Source organism: Platichthys flesus, chromosome 20 (assembly GCF_949316205.1).
Source record: "Platichthys flesus chromosome 20, fPlaFle2.1, whole genome shotgun sequence".
Classification (NCBI taxonomy): domain Eukaryota; kingdom Metazoa; phylum Chordata; class Actinopteri; order Pleuronectiformes; family Pleuronectidae; genus Platichthys; species Platichthys flesus.
This window is the reverse complement of record NC_084964.1, coordinates 15,827,974-15,845,273: the sequence shown is the minus strand read 5'-3', so window position 1 is coordinate 15,845,273 and position 17,300 is coordinate 15,827,974. Positions and strand designations below refer to the sequence as shown.

The following is a 17,300-nucleotide window of genomic DNA, read 5'->3' as shown; positions in this document are numbered from 1 at the left end:
CTGAGTGTATCCGATGCAATATGCAACTTCACCAATAGATGCCGCTAAACTCTACATACTGAACCTTTAATGATTCGATCGATGTGATTACAAGGATTTTAGTCATCCAAACACATCTCAGCATCCGTTATCATCCCTGTATAATACCTAGCCCGAGCTGAATCATCTTGCATCATCACTGAGGTTATTGCATCGCCTTGTTCCATCACTCTTAATAAAGATTATTCATTTTGTTCCGCTGTGCATCTTCGAGTAGTTATCACTCATTGGATTTACCCCACGTTGGTAGATAGTGGTTAATAAATTGGCTCACGTTTGGACACAATTACTGCCTGTGTGATCCTTTGAAGTGGAATGGGAGATCCATTGGATTGGAGGTCACAGCTTCTTAGACGGCAATTTAATTAAACTGTCTAAATTTGTTCCAAGTGGAGCCGGTGGCCCCCTTTATGTGTGCATATTAAATCCTATCATACCACTCCACTCTTTATAGTCATGTTACATCGTTTTGTCGTAATTTGTGTCCGGTCATGTTTTGTGGCCATTTTTTTCCCCTCTCTTTACTGGTTTATTGTCTTTCTTCATCATTTTGCATCTATTATTACTTATTTGTGATTCTATTAGTAATTTTGTTGCTGTTTTGTGTCTCTTTCAACTTGTTTTTTTCTAGTCATTGTGTGTCTCTTTGTTGTGGTATCATGGACTTTCCCCCTAACCCATATAGGTGCCCTAGCTGGGCCTGTATGTGTGTATGCCTGTTCAGTAATCCCTCCACCAAGGTCCTGGGGTCAGATCAGGGGAGGGAGGGGTAACAGCGTGCATTGCCGTCTACCACTGTGTTTTTCACCACCACCACTACAAGTCACCGATGTTCCAGGTCCTCCACATGCAGGCTTGAAGGCAGATAAACAAGCTGAAAAGTTTCAAATTGGCAGGCAGCAGGGATGGGTGGACCGGGGAGATTGGATGTGCCGGTTAGCTGCAGATGAGAACTGGGGGGAAACAGATGACCTTAACTGGGAACTGGAGAAAACTTTCTGATAGCAGTGGCAAGAGCAGGTACTTGATAGAGGTTAGGCTCCGGGCTGTCTGTGGAAAAAAACAGAGCGGGAGAGTTCTCGCTTAAAAGCTCTCGGTTAAAACGCGAGGCGGGCTCGACAACCCTACAAGAGTGTCGGGAGATTCGGCCTTAAATAGGACGGAGCAGCTGGAAGCAGCTGCTGGGAAACCAGGACGACACAGGGCAGGTGAGGTTAAGGGGAATGCAGCCAGAGATATCACGGGGAGCAGAGAGCCCAACTGTGGCAGAGTTAAACACAGACAGACACTTTCAGGAAGTTGTGAGCGGAACCAACTAAAAGTTCTATTCGTCATTACGTGTTAAGATCTGTTAGTAAGTGTTTAGGAGGAGGAGGATGAATGAGGACTTTTTCTCATAAAGGGTATTTGTATTGTAGAAGCTTGAGTGACTTCCTTTCAAGTCTTGTCACGGTCATCATTTGATACATCTGTTGACAAGAATAAAAAAACCTGACTACAAGCCAGAAGGTTGGCGATAGAATCTACACCAACAATCAGTGAAGTACCTGTGTATGCTGGTAACGTGGTAATGTGGAGCAGTAATGCTACACTTAATGGCAAACTGGTAATAAGACCTAGTAGTGCTAACCAAACAAAGATAAACCAGTATATAGCCACTGCTGTCTTCTGGCACATTCTCATTACACAATGAGAGAGCTTTTATTTATTTGCATTTGGGAAGGCATTTGTAAAAATCCAATTTACTGACTGAGTTTCAAATGGCATTCAAAACGTACCCATCGTTTTTATTACGTAATTTAAAGGGTATCAAACTGTCCCAAAATATAATAAAGGGGCCTTGATATTAAATATATTGCTAATAAAAACAAGAACCATTTATTAGCCCTATCTTCCACCATATGTTTGAACTACACCAAAAGCCAGAGTTTGCATCCGCCCGGGCTCGGGGAACATCCTGTTCAAAGCAAAAAAAAACAGATTCTGAGGTCAGGACTCAAATCTGTCCTACGGGCTGACTGGGCTCTCAGCGGATCAGCAGGCCTCGGCCAGTGGATGCCCCGGCAATCATATCCACCCTCAGGGTTTACACATGCAGCGGCGCCTGTCACTCCTTCATGTCAGCAGTTTAGCAGAGTTTAGAGGATTGTTCTGTGAGGAAAGAAGATTTTTCTATTTTTTTGCCGTGGAGTCTTGAGGGATTTGAGTCGACAGTTTTCTTTTGCTTCTCTTCACAGAAGCTCGGCTGTTTGTTGGCTTCCTGGTGTGTTTCAGAGAATGTTTTTACTTGTGGCATAACATGGAGAGTACACTCAACTTTTATTCAGTTTGAACATAAGAATTTATTCATTTTTTTTAAACAATATACTTAAAACTCCTCTCCTTCTGCGATGATAACTTTGGTCTAAGAAAAGATAAACAATTATAGAAAATAAATCCTGTAAATACTTCAAATGCTATGTGTTTATTTTCTGTCTTCAGTGCTACTATTGTCTTGTTAACTAAGCTTAACAAGGATCTGTTGTGTCCTCGACATCAGAGCCGACCTACATGCACCGATACGTCTTATTCGATACTTCGCACACTGTGACACCGTTGCAGGTGAGACGACCTTTGACCCGTTTGGTCCACCAGCAGACTGCACCAGTGTTATTACTGCATAACACGCAGACCTTCTGACTCCAGTCTTTGCAGGGGAACCCGTCCTCATTATTCTGCAGGTGTTTGACCTGTTAGCTTGAAGAAGAAGTGTCACTGAATGTCGTTAACCCTAGAAAACGTTTCAACAAACAGCAGTGACTAGTGTTAAGCCACAGATTGTGTGAACGTGGCTGCACCTCTGACAGGTTTTCGTCCCTTTGTGTAATGGATATGAAGGAGAGAAGCTGGTTTCAGTTATACGTATTCTTGACGCTCAGACACTGCAGTTAGTGCAGTTAGTGTATTTCATTGACCTTTCTGCTTGAAATATTGAATTACCTTGTGCTGGACTGGGCTGCCATCTTGCCCAGTAGTGGTTATGGAGTCACACTGATACACCCACCTCTCTTTGGCTTTTCACTTTGCTCCATGTCCCATCTGCTAACGTGGAGGATGTAGGGTCTAGGACCTGCACTGCAGCCGGGGGGGGGGGGGGGGGCAATCACGATGTTGGCTTCACTTCTGTGGAACTGTCATGTTGTCCAAGTATTTAATTTGTGTTGTGTTTATTTTAGACAGGAAGAGTTGGTTTATGGGAGCTTGTTCTGAACGAGGTGATTCTCTCCGTGTCACGCCAGAGACTCAGCCGCCAATGAGGACAGCTCTGTGAGCCAATCACATTCTTTGCCACTAAACATTTGTTTATTGACGCCATTGAGCCCCGACTATCTGGGCAGCATTATGGCAAGAGGGAGCAGATGGACAATTGTTAAATACTGCTGCATCACAATAACACGGCTCCATGGACAAACCAACTACTGGGCACTGTTCTACCAAATCCCTCTGAAATCAAACACTACACGAGAGGATGCATTTCAAGTGGCAGCCTGACGTGAGAATAAACCTCGACCCTATTTGTATAGATAATTTGCACAGATAATACACATGATGGAATAATTTCCCTCACAGTTTAATGAGGGAAAAAAATCCATTAAAAAAAACATGTTATAAATACATGTCAAGTTTTGTCATTGCCCACACACTCAGGCAGCTCTTAATACACTGAGTAATGTATGTATAGATTTAGTTGTTGCCGAAACCTTACAATAATCAACTACAGTGCATGAGTAAACGTCAGGGGACTATCAAACTCATCTTAATTTTCTGGGGACCAACATCTTTTCAAATCCCAGACCAGTCTCCCAGTCCTTGATCAGATATTAAGGTAAATGCTAAATTCTCTTTTTTGCTAGAGGCACTTTTCAGGACAGTTGACATTCACACATTAAACAATCTAGCCTTTCTATATCTTAGCTCTTTCTCGATCAATCACTCAGCTCATTCACATGCTGCCAGCAATTTGCTGGAGATCAGAAGCAATTTAGGGTTCAGAGTGTTGCCCAAGGACACGTTGGCCTTGAGGAGGCAGGAATCAAACCACTGACCCCTCTGATTAGTGGACGACCCGCTCTACCTCCAGCTGCCCAAATTAGTAGTGTGGACCAAATTAGTATACTGTTGGCCAATGCCCAAATGACAGGCCATGGCTCCAATATTCTGGAGAGACTATACCCACAGAATTAATCTTTCTATTTCTGATGGGATTTATGTGTAACATCAGTCATATGGTGTAAAAGCCAGAGAGCAATGAATTTCTAACTTCTGCTGCATTAAACATTCATCAGTTTTAGACGCTAAGCCTCTCCAAACCATTTGGCACAAACGGAATATCCCAGATCTCATTGTTTCAGGGCGTTAAATAAATAAATCATGTTTTAATTTCAGGAGGAAAATCGTCTCTTTGTTTGATCACAGTCGTGTATCACCTGTTCTCCCACGTTGAGGGGAGCTGGTGAGAGATGTTAGCAGGCCTCCACTCTGGTAGCGCTGCATTACACATGCCGACCTGCTGTCCTCATCATCTCCACGCCATCTGGCGGGGGACCTCTCCGTCCCCTTGCACCTATGGCACATTAGTATTCCTCTCACACCGAGCGAGGGAGGCCAGTGTGTGTGTGTGGATGTGTGTGTGTGTGTGTGTGACACTCCTCGGGAACATAAAGCAGTCAACACCGGTGAGGATTAATCTAACGGCCACAGGGCCCACCTCCAACAAACCTGGCTCGTCTCAGGTAATGAGAACGCTTACTCCTTAATCTTCCTTGGGTGTTGTCCTTGCTCCTGTGCGTTACAGCCCCCCCCGACAACAGACTCACAACCATCACAACAACCAACAGTTTTAAACGTCAAGATTTTCACTGTCAAGACTGAAATATCTTGGATTTAAAAAAAAAACGGCAGCTATAAAAATCCCAATCTTCTCCTTTTCTGTGTTGATTACAGTAACAGCTGCAGTTCCCCGAGCCAGGTAGCTCCGGGCGGGTCTTCCCCGGCCTCCTTGGCCTTCAGATGTTCAGCTGGTGAGAAAAGCCAGTCAGCAATCAGCGAGATTGGGCCTCTCTTCGACTGGTGCTTCAAACGGCGTTTCCCAGTGTTCGGTGCCGGCTCTGATCAAAGAGCGATCGGTTCCTTTTTTGAATTCCACACGGCCTCTCATTAGTGCCTCACCGGCAGGAGACGGATCCGACAGGAATCCACTCAAGCACTGTTATTTCCAGTTTCAAATTTGAGAACTGTACTGACGTTTTTTTCTTGTTGTACTGGTGCTGTCACTATGGTGATTATATGTATTTATTATTAAAGCAAGATACATTTTTCAAAGACCAGTAAAAGGAGGGTGATGACATGGAGCTTTTTTTCGAGTTAAAATGTAAAACATGAAAAGTTAAACCAAAGCGTTTTGATTTCCAGCTGGTTATTCTTAATTCTGGTAATTTTCGTTTTACTTGGTTGCTCGATGCTAAAACTGTGACTGACTCGTGATTGGTCGACCGCATGAAGCCACGGTACAACGCCACAACCAAAGCTCCGCCTCCCAATCGCCTCTGTGCATTTGTATCCAGAAGAGTTTAGTTTCATTTCTGGATAATGGGAGGAGGTAGAGATAGACCAAGATGTCTGCTAATCACTAACAAAAAACGTAATTGGACGAAATACACAGCATTCATTTCAGTTCAGTTAAATCGGTATAGACTATTGAAAAGAATATATTAAAAATGTAAAGCTATAATCAGTAGCATTACTTTTTGACAAATGAGACACATTTTTAATTTTGATTTTCACATCATTTCCATCCCTGTTTCATCCTCCATGTTTCTCCACTTGGTTATTTCAGGATTTTATTTTTTAAATTTGGCTCCCGTCTATATTTGCACACCTGTGTGGTCTTACACTGCAGGGTAAATACAATATGTAAATCTGAAAACTTCCGAAAAATTCTGTAAATGTGCGCTTGGTTCTCGCCAGCAGTCGCTCTATGTATTTAGAATCCTAAATATTTTCTGGTTATTGGTTGTTTTATCTTTCCCTTGCACCTGCCTTGGCTAAATTTCCCTTCGTGGGACTAATGAAGTTCATTTTAATCTTCATAAATCCCCTTTGTTAGACTCGGGATAGTTTCATTCTGCGCAGCGGTGATGAAGAACTCTCAGTCATATACCATACGTCTGTGAGTCATGTACAACTTACCTCGCTGGAGTCACTATGGAAAAGGAACGGTGGACACACAGATGAACTGTTCCCAATGTAAACGAGGTAGAAATAAAGAATCGTGCTCGCCTCGTCTGCTGCCCGGCTTCATTTCCAGCCACAAAGCTCGTGGCCATTGCTGGTGGTGGTAGCCTATGGGCGCGGCATTAAGTGCACGAGGGTAAATAATGAAAATAGACTTGCATTGCCAGCTCAGTGACAGCGTTGGGCAATCTCACAAAGAGCCTCGAGCATTAAAGATGTCTGAAATTCTCATCCACGGTGCTCATGCTCCATCGCCGAATCCTTTATCCGTTATCGTCTGCTGACTTTGCAGAAGACATGGTAAGATACTCGTAGAAACTTGAGAATAAAAGAAGAAAATGTTGGGAAGGGGAAGAGCGAAGTACCTTCTCCTCCCTGTTGCACCGTCTTTACCTCCCGTCGCCACCCGACCTTTAAAACCAGAGATCAGCCACCGAAAGACACCTGGAAGAACCAGCGGTACCTAATTGATGCGGCTGTTTTTAGGTTTGACATATGGAAGGTGCACGATTAAGTCCGCTCTAAAAAAAAACTGGAGGAACATCATGCCACAGGTGTCTGATGCCATGGAGGTAGATCATAGGTGTTTATACTGATAACTTTCTACATTATATATCGTAGACAACAAAATGCAATGATTCCTCTGTGGTGGGAATGTATGAGATGCACGAAGCCCTTAATTAACACTGTTATCTTAGTCTTTATTTTGTCACAATTGTATGTCAAATATATATACGTCTATATGACATATATTATATGACATATATAATTTCATTTCTTTACATTAGAGAAACAACATAGAGATGACACACTATTTTGGTTTCTAAGTAGAAGCTCCTCTTTAAATAGTGGCATATTTTTTTCTTTTTTTTTCCCAATACACTATCAAGCTCCCAACTCCAGTCGGGGATTTGTTTCTTCCCAGTTCGAGTCACATTTATTCACACTGTGTGTTGGTTTGTCTGTTTGTGTTTTTGTAATTTCAAGTCTTTTTGTTTGTGTCCGTCCCTCCGCAGTTCAATCTGTGCACGGTCATTCAAGATCGCCTGCTGTCTGTTATTGGTCCGCGTGGCCACACAGATGGTCCCACCCGCTCACCACCCAGTGCCACCAGCAAAGGTGTACAGTCATTGGAAACAGTGTCTGTGAAAGCCTTTACAGAGTTAATCCAATCAGCTTGTAGAGGGCTTGGCGGAAGCGTTTCCAGTTCCTCTGCAGCTGGGTCCTCTGGTGGCCAGGGAGCAGTTTGCGCCTCCGTGCACGAGGGACGTCGGACCTTGGCACCGTCCCAGGGCTTCTCTTTGGCCTACCGCCGCCGAACCTCTGGTCCCGCTGCCTGTGTGCAGAGGTCTGGCTGCACATTGGACACTCTGCCATTCCGACTCCTGCACGCTTCCAGTCTCGAGAGTGTTTCTGACACCGTGGTGGATCTCGCCGGGAGAGCCAGACATTTTCACGGAGCTGGAAAGGCTTTTCTGTTTTAATTCTTGCGCGTGTTCCACTGTGATTCCAGCGGAGAAGGGCGGCTGTGCGGAGCCGGGATTCCCCCCCGGGCCCAGCAGAGCCGTGGCGGTGGCAGGGGGGCTAACACTGCTGGGCATGGCACCAGGCGGCAGCACCACGGCCTCACAGGGGCGAGAGGGAGTATGGCTAACGGGCACCGCTGTCTTTCCAGCCAGCGCAGGGTGCCACTGGAGGAGGCCGCCTTGGTTCCGCTCGCTCGTATCCGCGCGCCCGGCTTCGAGGTCAGCCGCCTGGAGGGAGGGGATGATGGGCACGGAGCGGGTGCGATGGGAGGGTGGAGGGAAGGTTGTTCCCTCGTCCAGGCGGGTGCAGGGAACCTCGGCCCAACCTTTTTTGGCTGCGAAGTGGGCGAGTGAGGTCCGGCTGAGGAGGGCGCCGACCCTTCCACTGGCAGAGTCACACCTTCAGGCAGAAGAGAGGGTAGAAATGGTTAGAATGACACCAGGGGATTTATACTGGGACCATTTATTGTCCTACACACTCATATCCTAAGAGGAATAAAGGAGAATTATAGATAATGGAAATAAAGCGGCCATTCTCCTGTGCTTTTCACCATTTAATTTCACTCCCAGCTAAAAAACATCTTGCCCCGACGAAATTATTATTATTTATGTATTGTTCTCCCATAATCTTTGTGTAATTATTTATAATCCTCAGCATGAGCAGCCTTTATTGTTGCTGCATGAATGCTTAACCGGAAAAATCCCTTCTGTCATGACTGCCTTATCAGAGATTTAAGGCTTTAGCAACACAGCTGCCGGATGCCTGACCCTGGCCCATGAGAGTATGTGGAAAAATTATATATCGCCTCTATGGCTTTAAATGTTGGTCTAAAATTAGTATCTGAAAGTCTCATTAGAGCTCACCTATAGAGCGTCTCGTCTGACAGGCTTATGATGCGACATTTGAGCTGAATGTAGGTGTGTTGGTGGGCGTGAGAATCTCGCTGCGAAAGCATCATGTTCAATATGAAAATAACAAAGCACAGCCAGAAAACGTATTCAGAGTTTGTACACACACAAGTTAATATTGTCACTAAAGACTCGGCGCAGCCTTCGGAGACCCCCGGTGTTATTGTCAGCTCCACAGACTGTTTGTAGCATAACCGAGTCTAAATAATTAAATTACTTTCCCTACTCCTCCCTCGGTGTTAGAAGGGCGATAGCAAGCTGGAGGTAAATCCAGCAGATCAAAAAACACATCTAAAAATAACTCCCATAGCAAAATTTGCCTTCAATTCCGTCCTTATCTGTGATGGGTAAATATATGTTTTGACAGGAGATAATTAAACCCTGACAATACTCTGCAGGGATTTGTTGTCACGAAATTGAAAAACATGGAAGAGGAGTATATTCTCATGTTTGTTTGCGGTCCTCTCCTCTTCTCTGTTCCGCCTCTCTCCCATCATCTCTGCACAATCTCCCTTCTTCCCTCACTTTCCATCTTGCGTTCTCTCACTCTCCTCTTCCACCTCCCATTTCTCATTTCCCAGAGATGAGAGGGTGTATCCATGGCAACAAGGGAGAGGTGGGGGCAGAGGGAGGAGGAGGGAGAGGAGGAAGAGGAGGAGGAGGAGGAGGAGGAGGAGGAGGAGAGTGTGAGCTCTGCAGCTTGGTGTTGCATGGCTGCTAAGTCGAGAAATAGGTCATTTCAACCTCCTGAAGGCCGGGGGAAAGCCAGATCCCACTGACGGATCTGCGAGGGAAGCATTAAAGGCTAATAAGATCTAAACTGTTTCACCGTGCAAATGCAGTCTCATGGCCCAAAAGATGAGAAGCTCCTTTTCTTTACAGCTGTTCTCCTAAACACTTTAAAAAGAAAAGCTCAGTGTGCATCGGTGTGCTATTGAATTTCTCATAGCACACTGATTTTGTGATATAACAAATTAAAAAAAGAGTTAGTTTGTTATTTTGCATGTGAGCTTGGGCTTTTGTGTGTGTGTGTGTGTGTGTGTGTTTGTGCGTGTGTGCGTGTGAGGAGGGAGGCTGTTGTGGTCCTGGAGGATTTCTCCCCGCAAAAACCATTTGAAAGAACTGCCGAGCCACATGAAGCTTTGTTTTAAAAATGGAAATTATGGAAATAGGTCACATAAAGACGTTTGGCAGCGTTGCACTGAATCTTCCAAGTCACTGTAAAGCTTAGTCAGGCTAATGGGCTAATGGCAGCGCTAAGTTAAGATAAGTGTGCGCAGCGGCATCGCTTTCAATGACACCTCCTGATGGCGGCGGCATCGCTCAGCCGTCACACGCACTGACAGGGAATGAGGCTGTTTCTGAGCCGTATGCTAAACAGCACTGCCCCACTCAGACTCTGGCGTGTGTAAATAAGATCTGAAATAAATGGATGTGTTTCAGTGTGTGTTTGAAAGCAAGAGGCAGTGGAGCCGCTCGACAGTTGGCATCACACCACTGAGGCTCCTCCTCGATGGGGATGCATGTTTTACTGCTTTTTTTTCAGGGCGTTTTACATCAATCAATATTATTTATGATCTAAGAATCTGCGAGAAAAGTTTTAATTGATGTGAAATAATGCGAAACTTTAAAAGAGTTAACTCCTTATTCCTTTAAGACACCTGGAAAAAAAACAAAAAACATCTTCCTTACTAGGCTACCTCTCTGAACCGATGCCAGCGAGGATGATCAGACTGTGCTTTTAAAATCAAATTTATTTTAAGCCCCCAGATCGCAAACTGGCGATAGGTGTCTCTGCCAAAGAAGAATCCTTCCTGCTCTTAAAGCCTCCAGTAACAGCACCAGTAGCTTTTTTTGCGAGGGCCGTGGAAATGGGGCAACTGGCTGTCCTCCCTCTACACCAGGGCGAGCGGGAGGAGGATCTGAGATGTGTGAAGGCCTGAGATTAATCCTTTCCAATTAGGGGCCTTGTTCTAGAGGGCCGCAGACGCTCAGTATGGCGCCATATTCAGCGAGTAAATTAAATTGTAAAAAATTAATTATTTCTTTGATATGTGGACCATGAACACTTTCACATAATTTTTCCGAGAAAGAACCAAAAATCTAACCACGGAGAAGCTTCACGTTAACTTGGGTTCCCGTCTGGTAAGTGGTTTGGGCACGGCTGTTAACCATAATAAAATCATGCAACACATTTCATTCACAGCAGCAGCCCCGGTGGCAAGTTTGGAGCGGATTCTACACACACACACACACTAACACACACACACACACACACACACACACACACAGACACACACACAGGCTGATATCTTGGACTTCCCCAGCACCATGATACTGTCGAGCGGTTGGGATCAAGTGTATTTTCCAAATTAACTGTGACAGTCCCAGTTGAAGCAGAGCACGGCCGATCTCATTTATTTCCCCCGGATCAGATTTCACGAGCTTGAGGATTTGATCCGAGAGCATTTTGGTCATAAACTCAATTCGCCCCCCCCCCCCCCCGAAAATTATCCCTCTGCCACTCCAACTTAACCTCAGTTGATCTTCGCTGAACCGACAGTTTGACCTGAGCACGGAGGGGAGGCCGAGAGAATCTCCTCACTGTGGATTCAACAAACTAACAGAAAGACAAAAAGGCTTTCACCTTCTCAAGGACTCCACGTCCGTTGACTCCTCCTCCTGCAGGTGTTTGTAGACATGGCCGACCACTCGGGATCCGTCCAGCAGGTTTGTCGTTATTTTGTGTTTCCCTCGGGAAATGGGCGGGGTCCTGAAGAAATTCGCCTCCCTCCGTTGTGGGGCGGGACTGAGTGACAGGGAGCTGCTCCTGCAACCAGACGGGTGGGGGGGGAAACAAACAAAGAGGATAAATATCACATCATTCAACACGTTGTTTTCTCAAAAAGCTGCGCGAGGCGAAGACAGCCTCAGATTAATCTTCTCTTATCTGTTCGTTCATGTAAAATGGAATGACCTTTCTACCGTTAAGGGGGGGGGGGGGGGGGGGGGGGGGAGAGAAACTGCATCATTCCCCATTCAGTTGAGACTGAATTAACTTGGTATTGAGGTCTGAGCATCATCCCGGGTGTCAGATACCCGAGGATAAGAGATAAGAACAGTAATTTATCAGTGAGCAATACACATCTACATAAACATTAACAGTTATGTCGTGGCTCACTCAAAGAGCAGCAGTAAGTCTCGGCCTCACTTCCAGCAGCCGTGTTGTGAGGCTGTGGTTCGATTCTCTCTGTCCGGCTGATTCTGCTCCGTCTAATCCTCAGGGAATCACTGAAGTCAGATGTTGTTTTTTCCTGCTCTCCCACGTCAGACGGCCAATTGGACCGACTGACTCACATTGACGGCACGGACACCAATATTCAGACTGTGGACCATATTCTGAAAAAGACCTGATGTCGATTGAGACGTTAACTGGAGCTGCTGGTGGAATAATCCATCCACGTTCCTGTTGACATGTCACAGAGCGCAGTGTGATTAGGACTCCTGTCGAGATTACGTCTGACTGCTTGTGTTCAGGGGACGGGTCGTCAATACACTGGGTACCCTGCCATGTAGTTAGTGGTTTTAACTAGAGGATGAACCTGCAGACAGAAATACCCTGTCTGCAGACACAGCTCTCTCTCATAGTAGACGGCAGAATAGGAAGGTTATTATGGGGGATAGTTATTGGTTATTTTGGGTTAAAGGGGAAGGCCTCCTCCCTTATTCCCCCACAAAATCGGCCACTGTGTAATTTCAATTATTGCTTATTCCGAGTATTACCTTAATCAGGATTAGGCAATCAGAAGAATGCAGTTCACATAACATGTGTCATAGACTAGTGACTTAATGGTGCAGTGTGTAATATTTAGGTGAAAGGGATATATTGGCAGAAACTGAATAAGTAATAATCCTAAAGAACTTTTCACTAGTTTTGTTTCATCTAAATTGTACAAATTGTTATTTTCTAAAACCTAGAATGGAGCCTTTATATTTAATACTTTATATTTACTCCTGGAGTGAGTCCTCTCTATGGAGGGACCCGTATTTTTTTTACAGTAGCCCAGACTGGACAAACTAAACACCTTTTGAGCTTTTATGACAGCTAGGGTAAGGTGAGGGGGATTCAGCTGCAACACAGAACTTCACCACTAGATGTCATTTTCTTTTATCCGGAATATTGGTGTCCATGCATCTAGTGCTAGCAGCAAACAGCCTGCATGGCTAAAAATGCTCTAAAGTCCTTTTGTGTCTTGTAGCTATGAGCCCAAAGCTATGTTAGAACACAGTCACAGACAGGCATATGTCATAAATCCGTCAATTTTAAATGACCAATATGTATTGACATCCTCCGGCTGCTAAAGATCGCAGCAGCAGTCTTTAGAAACGCTGCTTTTTTTTGCCGATGCACTTTGTTTCTAAAATGTCCAGTGGGTCGATTTCGAGCGCAGATCCCTGCACGACCGCGGCAATAAAGTAATGACAGCAAATGTGAACCAAAGTTCTAGAGCACCGTGTTGCAAGATGCCGTGCGAGTAAATCATTCAAGAACAAAACAGATCCCGCAGCTTGCATGAAATGCAGACATGAATTATTTCCAGTTTAATCCAATATACATGTATTTTTGAGACGAAGGCTCCCCTGCTGTTCACCTGCTTCTCTTTCTCTCCTGTTGTGAGCAATAGGTCACTCGCTGGCGTTAGTTAAACAGCACAACAAAAAAAAGAGAAAACACTTATTACATATTATTACCGCCGTGTGAAAAATGTGTTTGCAAAGAAGCACTGAACACAAATCAGTGACAAAACATTCTACCTCTTTGATTTTGGCTCCAGGCTCTAGATGTTTAAAGTGTGATTCTTTTTGCTGTTCAATAAGTTATAAAGACGTCCAAACTTTTCAAGCTTCTCATTAAATCAACACGATGTAACTTTTAATGAGCCGCAGCGCCCTCTACAGCCACAGGAGGGGAGTAACTCAAGCTCTCACGTACAGAAAACAGAGGACGGGTCTAACGACGTAATGTTTTTCATGTGTTGTAAAGTGTATTTTACTTTCTTAAAAAGCTTTACACATATTGTTAACTATTACTATTAGTCCTACTCAATAAACTGAAACACTGCTGAATGTTTTATTCTCAACATGATCCCCTCAGGCTCCTGGACCAAGACTCAACAAACTCCATATTTTAAGTTTCCTTGCTGAATATAAACACCGGTTTCCAAATGTTTTTTTATCTGATCTAGAGTTTGGCATTTCCCTGGGGCTGATTCTGGCAAAATGAGCTTCTTACTCTGCCACACGTCTCATCTGAGATCAGACTCGGCTCATCAAAGTTACATGGAGCAAGAACAGGTGTTCAGACTGGGAATGAAAGAGGCCCCCATTGGTCCCCAGTACCACCAAATGGTTTTAAAACTGTTATTTTGAGGTTAAACACTTGCACCTTATTGGTTTTAATTCATTTTAAATGCATTAAATGAAATCGTTCAGACATGTGGTTATTATTTGATCAAAGACTGGAACTGGAACGCCATGTACACAAACATCCAGCTACAGTCATTTCCAAATGCCCATGGCTTTGGAACAATAAGCATGGCTGATGTTGGCTCTGGTGTTTGCCAGCATTAGCTCTAATATCGACTGATGTTATAACAACTTTAATATGAATAAAGCGGAATTATGTCAGTGGTGTTGCCATTTACCATGCCGATTTTTCCTTTTGAGTTTTAATTAGGATTAACTGAAAGCTGGAAACATTACAATATGTTTCTGTGGAATAGAAGTCACCAGGCTATTGTATTAAATAAATGTTAAATGTTAAAGGTCTGTCACTGAAAGGCAGCTGCTTATCTCTGCAATTCGCTCGTTATGAAATAGCTAAGCCTGGTCGGGGGGGGGGGGGTAATCGAACACGTGTTTTAATCAGGTCCTGTCTCTTCATGCCTTCATTGGGCTGAGCTGGGAGACAGAAGTCACTGCATGTGCTGCTTTTTCACATGGACGGTAAACAACCCTGCTGCCACAGGATACGCCCACATGGCACTTCTGATGTTCACGCTGGAGACCGAGGATTCCTCCTCCTGCTCCTCGGCATGTGAGAAACTCACTGAATCCACTCGAGATGACTTAACGGACGTGTTGATTGCCTCGGCGCTTTGAAGAGACATTCTCTGTCCCCGGTTCACAGGTCCTCCCCTCGTGCCATCATGATGTTTATACTCTTTCTATCTTGTCGACTGCTGGATGGATTTTGAAGGCTTTTGGTTCACGGTGCATGAATCACTTCTGTGATCACCTGATTTTGAGCTAGAGCCATCACAAGCTCAATGAGTTTCTGTAATGTCTGGAGTATTTAGGTCAGTTTGACTTTTGGAAATATGATAAACCTTTAACTAAACCTTTATTTATCACCCTGCAACTACAACAAACTTGGAAAGCAAAGAAGTGGGTGACTCAACGTAATCCTTCAGCATGACCTAACAAAGCATGCTTTTCAAAAAGCTGCACAAAGAGCTAAAGGTACAAGAAATACTGGTTTATTCTTCGTGACATCTACTCATAGCCTCGTACGTGGACATCGCACTTATCTTCCTTAACACAGCCGTGCTAGGTTTCACAACTCAAACCATGTGAAGAAGAGGCGCTCGCAGAGGAAGGTGAGAAGATCACGATGAATGTTTCAGGGCCAGAGATTCCGTGGGATATTTTTGGATGATGTGTCTCTGACCGAAGTGAGCCAGTGTTCTTCTCAGTTTCAATCAAAGCCTCACAGAAAAGAAATAGAGAGATGTCTCCAGTGTGCGTGAGATATTTCCTCAGTGTCTGACGGAGTTGCTTGAGTTTTGTGGAGACAACGATGAAACGGCAAATGGCACGAATCAAACTCTGCAACCGCCCAGATCTGGTTATTAAACACATCATAGCTAATGACGCAGATAATGCCGATGTCAGCTAAGGGGAAACACCGGTCTGTTCACCAGATATTGAGCAGAGCCAACAAACGACAGAAGTTCTGGAAGCTAATTGTCCGGCTCGCACAGCACACATCACATGAGATCAGCTGTCGGTGGATCTTGAGTCATTTGTTATGAAGATCTTCAGCCACTTCACAGAATCTGCTGCCTGAAAACAGGCGCTGGGCCCATTCGTCTCTCTTCTGTTGACAATGAGTGGCGTGGAATGATGTGTTATGTTTGCATGTCGATCATCTCCTGCAAAGCTGGTCAGCTCTTGCTTGTTTCTTCTGGTCCCTGAGGGAAACCTGCTCAGCGTCACCGGTGTGCACAAGTTTGGATTTGGAAAATGAAGTTGCTTCAGTGGAAACGGGGGCAGGTTTTTCTAATGGAAGGAGTTTCAGCAGAAATGTCAAGGCAGCGAGAGGACGAAGGTTATTGCTTATGTTTGAGATGTGGTTTGCTCACTCAGCAGAAAAATGGCACCGTGAAACAGACGGATCAGGGTCTGGGAGGAGCCTGCGCGGAGCAGGTGGAGCATGCCCTCAGAAGGAGCGTTATGTGCTCGCCCCAAGGAAACACAGAAAACTGGAGGGAAGAGTTTTCTGTTTTCCTCACCAGTGAGGGAAGAGAGAGAGTTTTCCGAGACATAGGGGGAAGCCGGCTCGACCATGATGTCTCATCTGTCCTCAGCGGGGCTTCTCCACGAAATGATCAAAGCCGGAGAAACGCAGATCGGAGACGGAGATTAACTCAAATGAACTTCAGACATCTGTGAACTGTGACTTGTGATGTGAGGACTTTTACTCCAGCTGTGCAAAAAGACAAAAGGCATCAATGGAATATCAATGGAAGAAGCCGACTTGGTGACTCATGCCCCCCTTTTAGATTTGAAATGTATTTTTTAGTAATCTTTCATTTGAAGCATATTCACATACTCTCAATAGAAAATACATATTTTCCAATTACATATGAATAAACAAACGCACAGGTCACACTGCCTTTTGTCCCTCATTTTTTCCTGAGAAAGTTGGCAACTCCAGTCAGCTGCGTCACCGCGGGCAGGATAGGATGCTAAATTTAGCGTTTACCCCAAAGCGGTGCTGTGCCTCAGTGAAGCCTCACCCTGCTGCCGGTGTGGCAGTTGGAGAGAAGGCGACACGGCTGTCTCTCTTCTTATGTCTATATCTTAAGTGATTTACCGTGTGTGAAGTCAACAGAGTCCCACCTCAACAGATCCAGTCTGCATCCGAGCAGGTGAATCAATCTGCACATGCCCGCTGATGGAACCTATGATGCGCAGGTAACCTTTGGCAGCTCTGTATTGATGGCACATATTGACATGGTTTTTTTTTTATGGGGCATTTCTCCTGATAGCTCACAATATGGTCTAGTTTTTTCAGGTCAATAGCTGCGAGCGTCTCCACATCATCCATCACAGTCTAGTTCTCCACCCGCCTCCTCCCACCCCCACAACAGGCTGAGCAGATGATTGACTGTCAGCTGGCCGCCAAGCGGAGGCACCGGCGTGACACCGTGCCGCAGGACGAGTTGGCTCCATCCCTTCAGCCACACGTGACCGGAAAGTTTTCCCTCC

General features: G+C 44.9%; 1 protein-coding gene across 2 annotated transcripts in view; it reads right to left on the bottom strand.

Annotated features, from left to right (window-relative positions):
* Window positions 1-6,992: 6,992 nt before the first annotated feature.
* The window catches only part of nrg3b (neuregulin 3b), a 175,626-nt gene continuing 165,318 nt past the window's right edge, over window positions 6,993-17,300 (bottom strand). For both annotated transcript variants that reach the window (XM_062413693.1, XM_062413694.1), the window contains exons 8-9: window positions 11,395-11,577; window positions 6,993-8,238 (exon numbers count right to left, since the gene is read on the bottom strand). In XM_062413693.1, coding sequence (XP_062269677.1) covers window positions 7,485-8,238; window positions 11,395-11,577 — 937 coding nt within the window. In that variant the 3' untranslated portion in view covers window positions 6,993-7,484. The remainder of the gene's footprint in view (window positions 8,239-11,394; window positions 11,578-17,300) is intronic.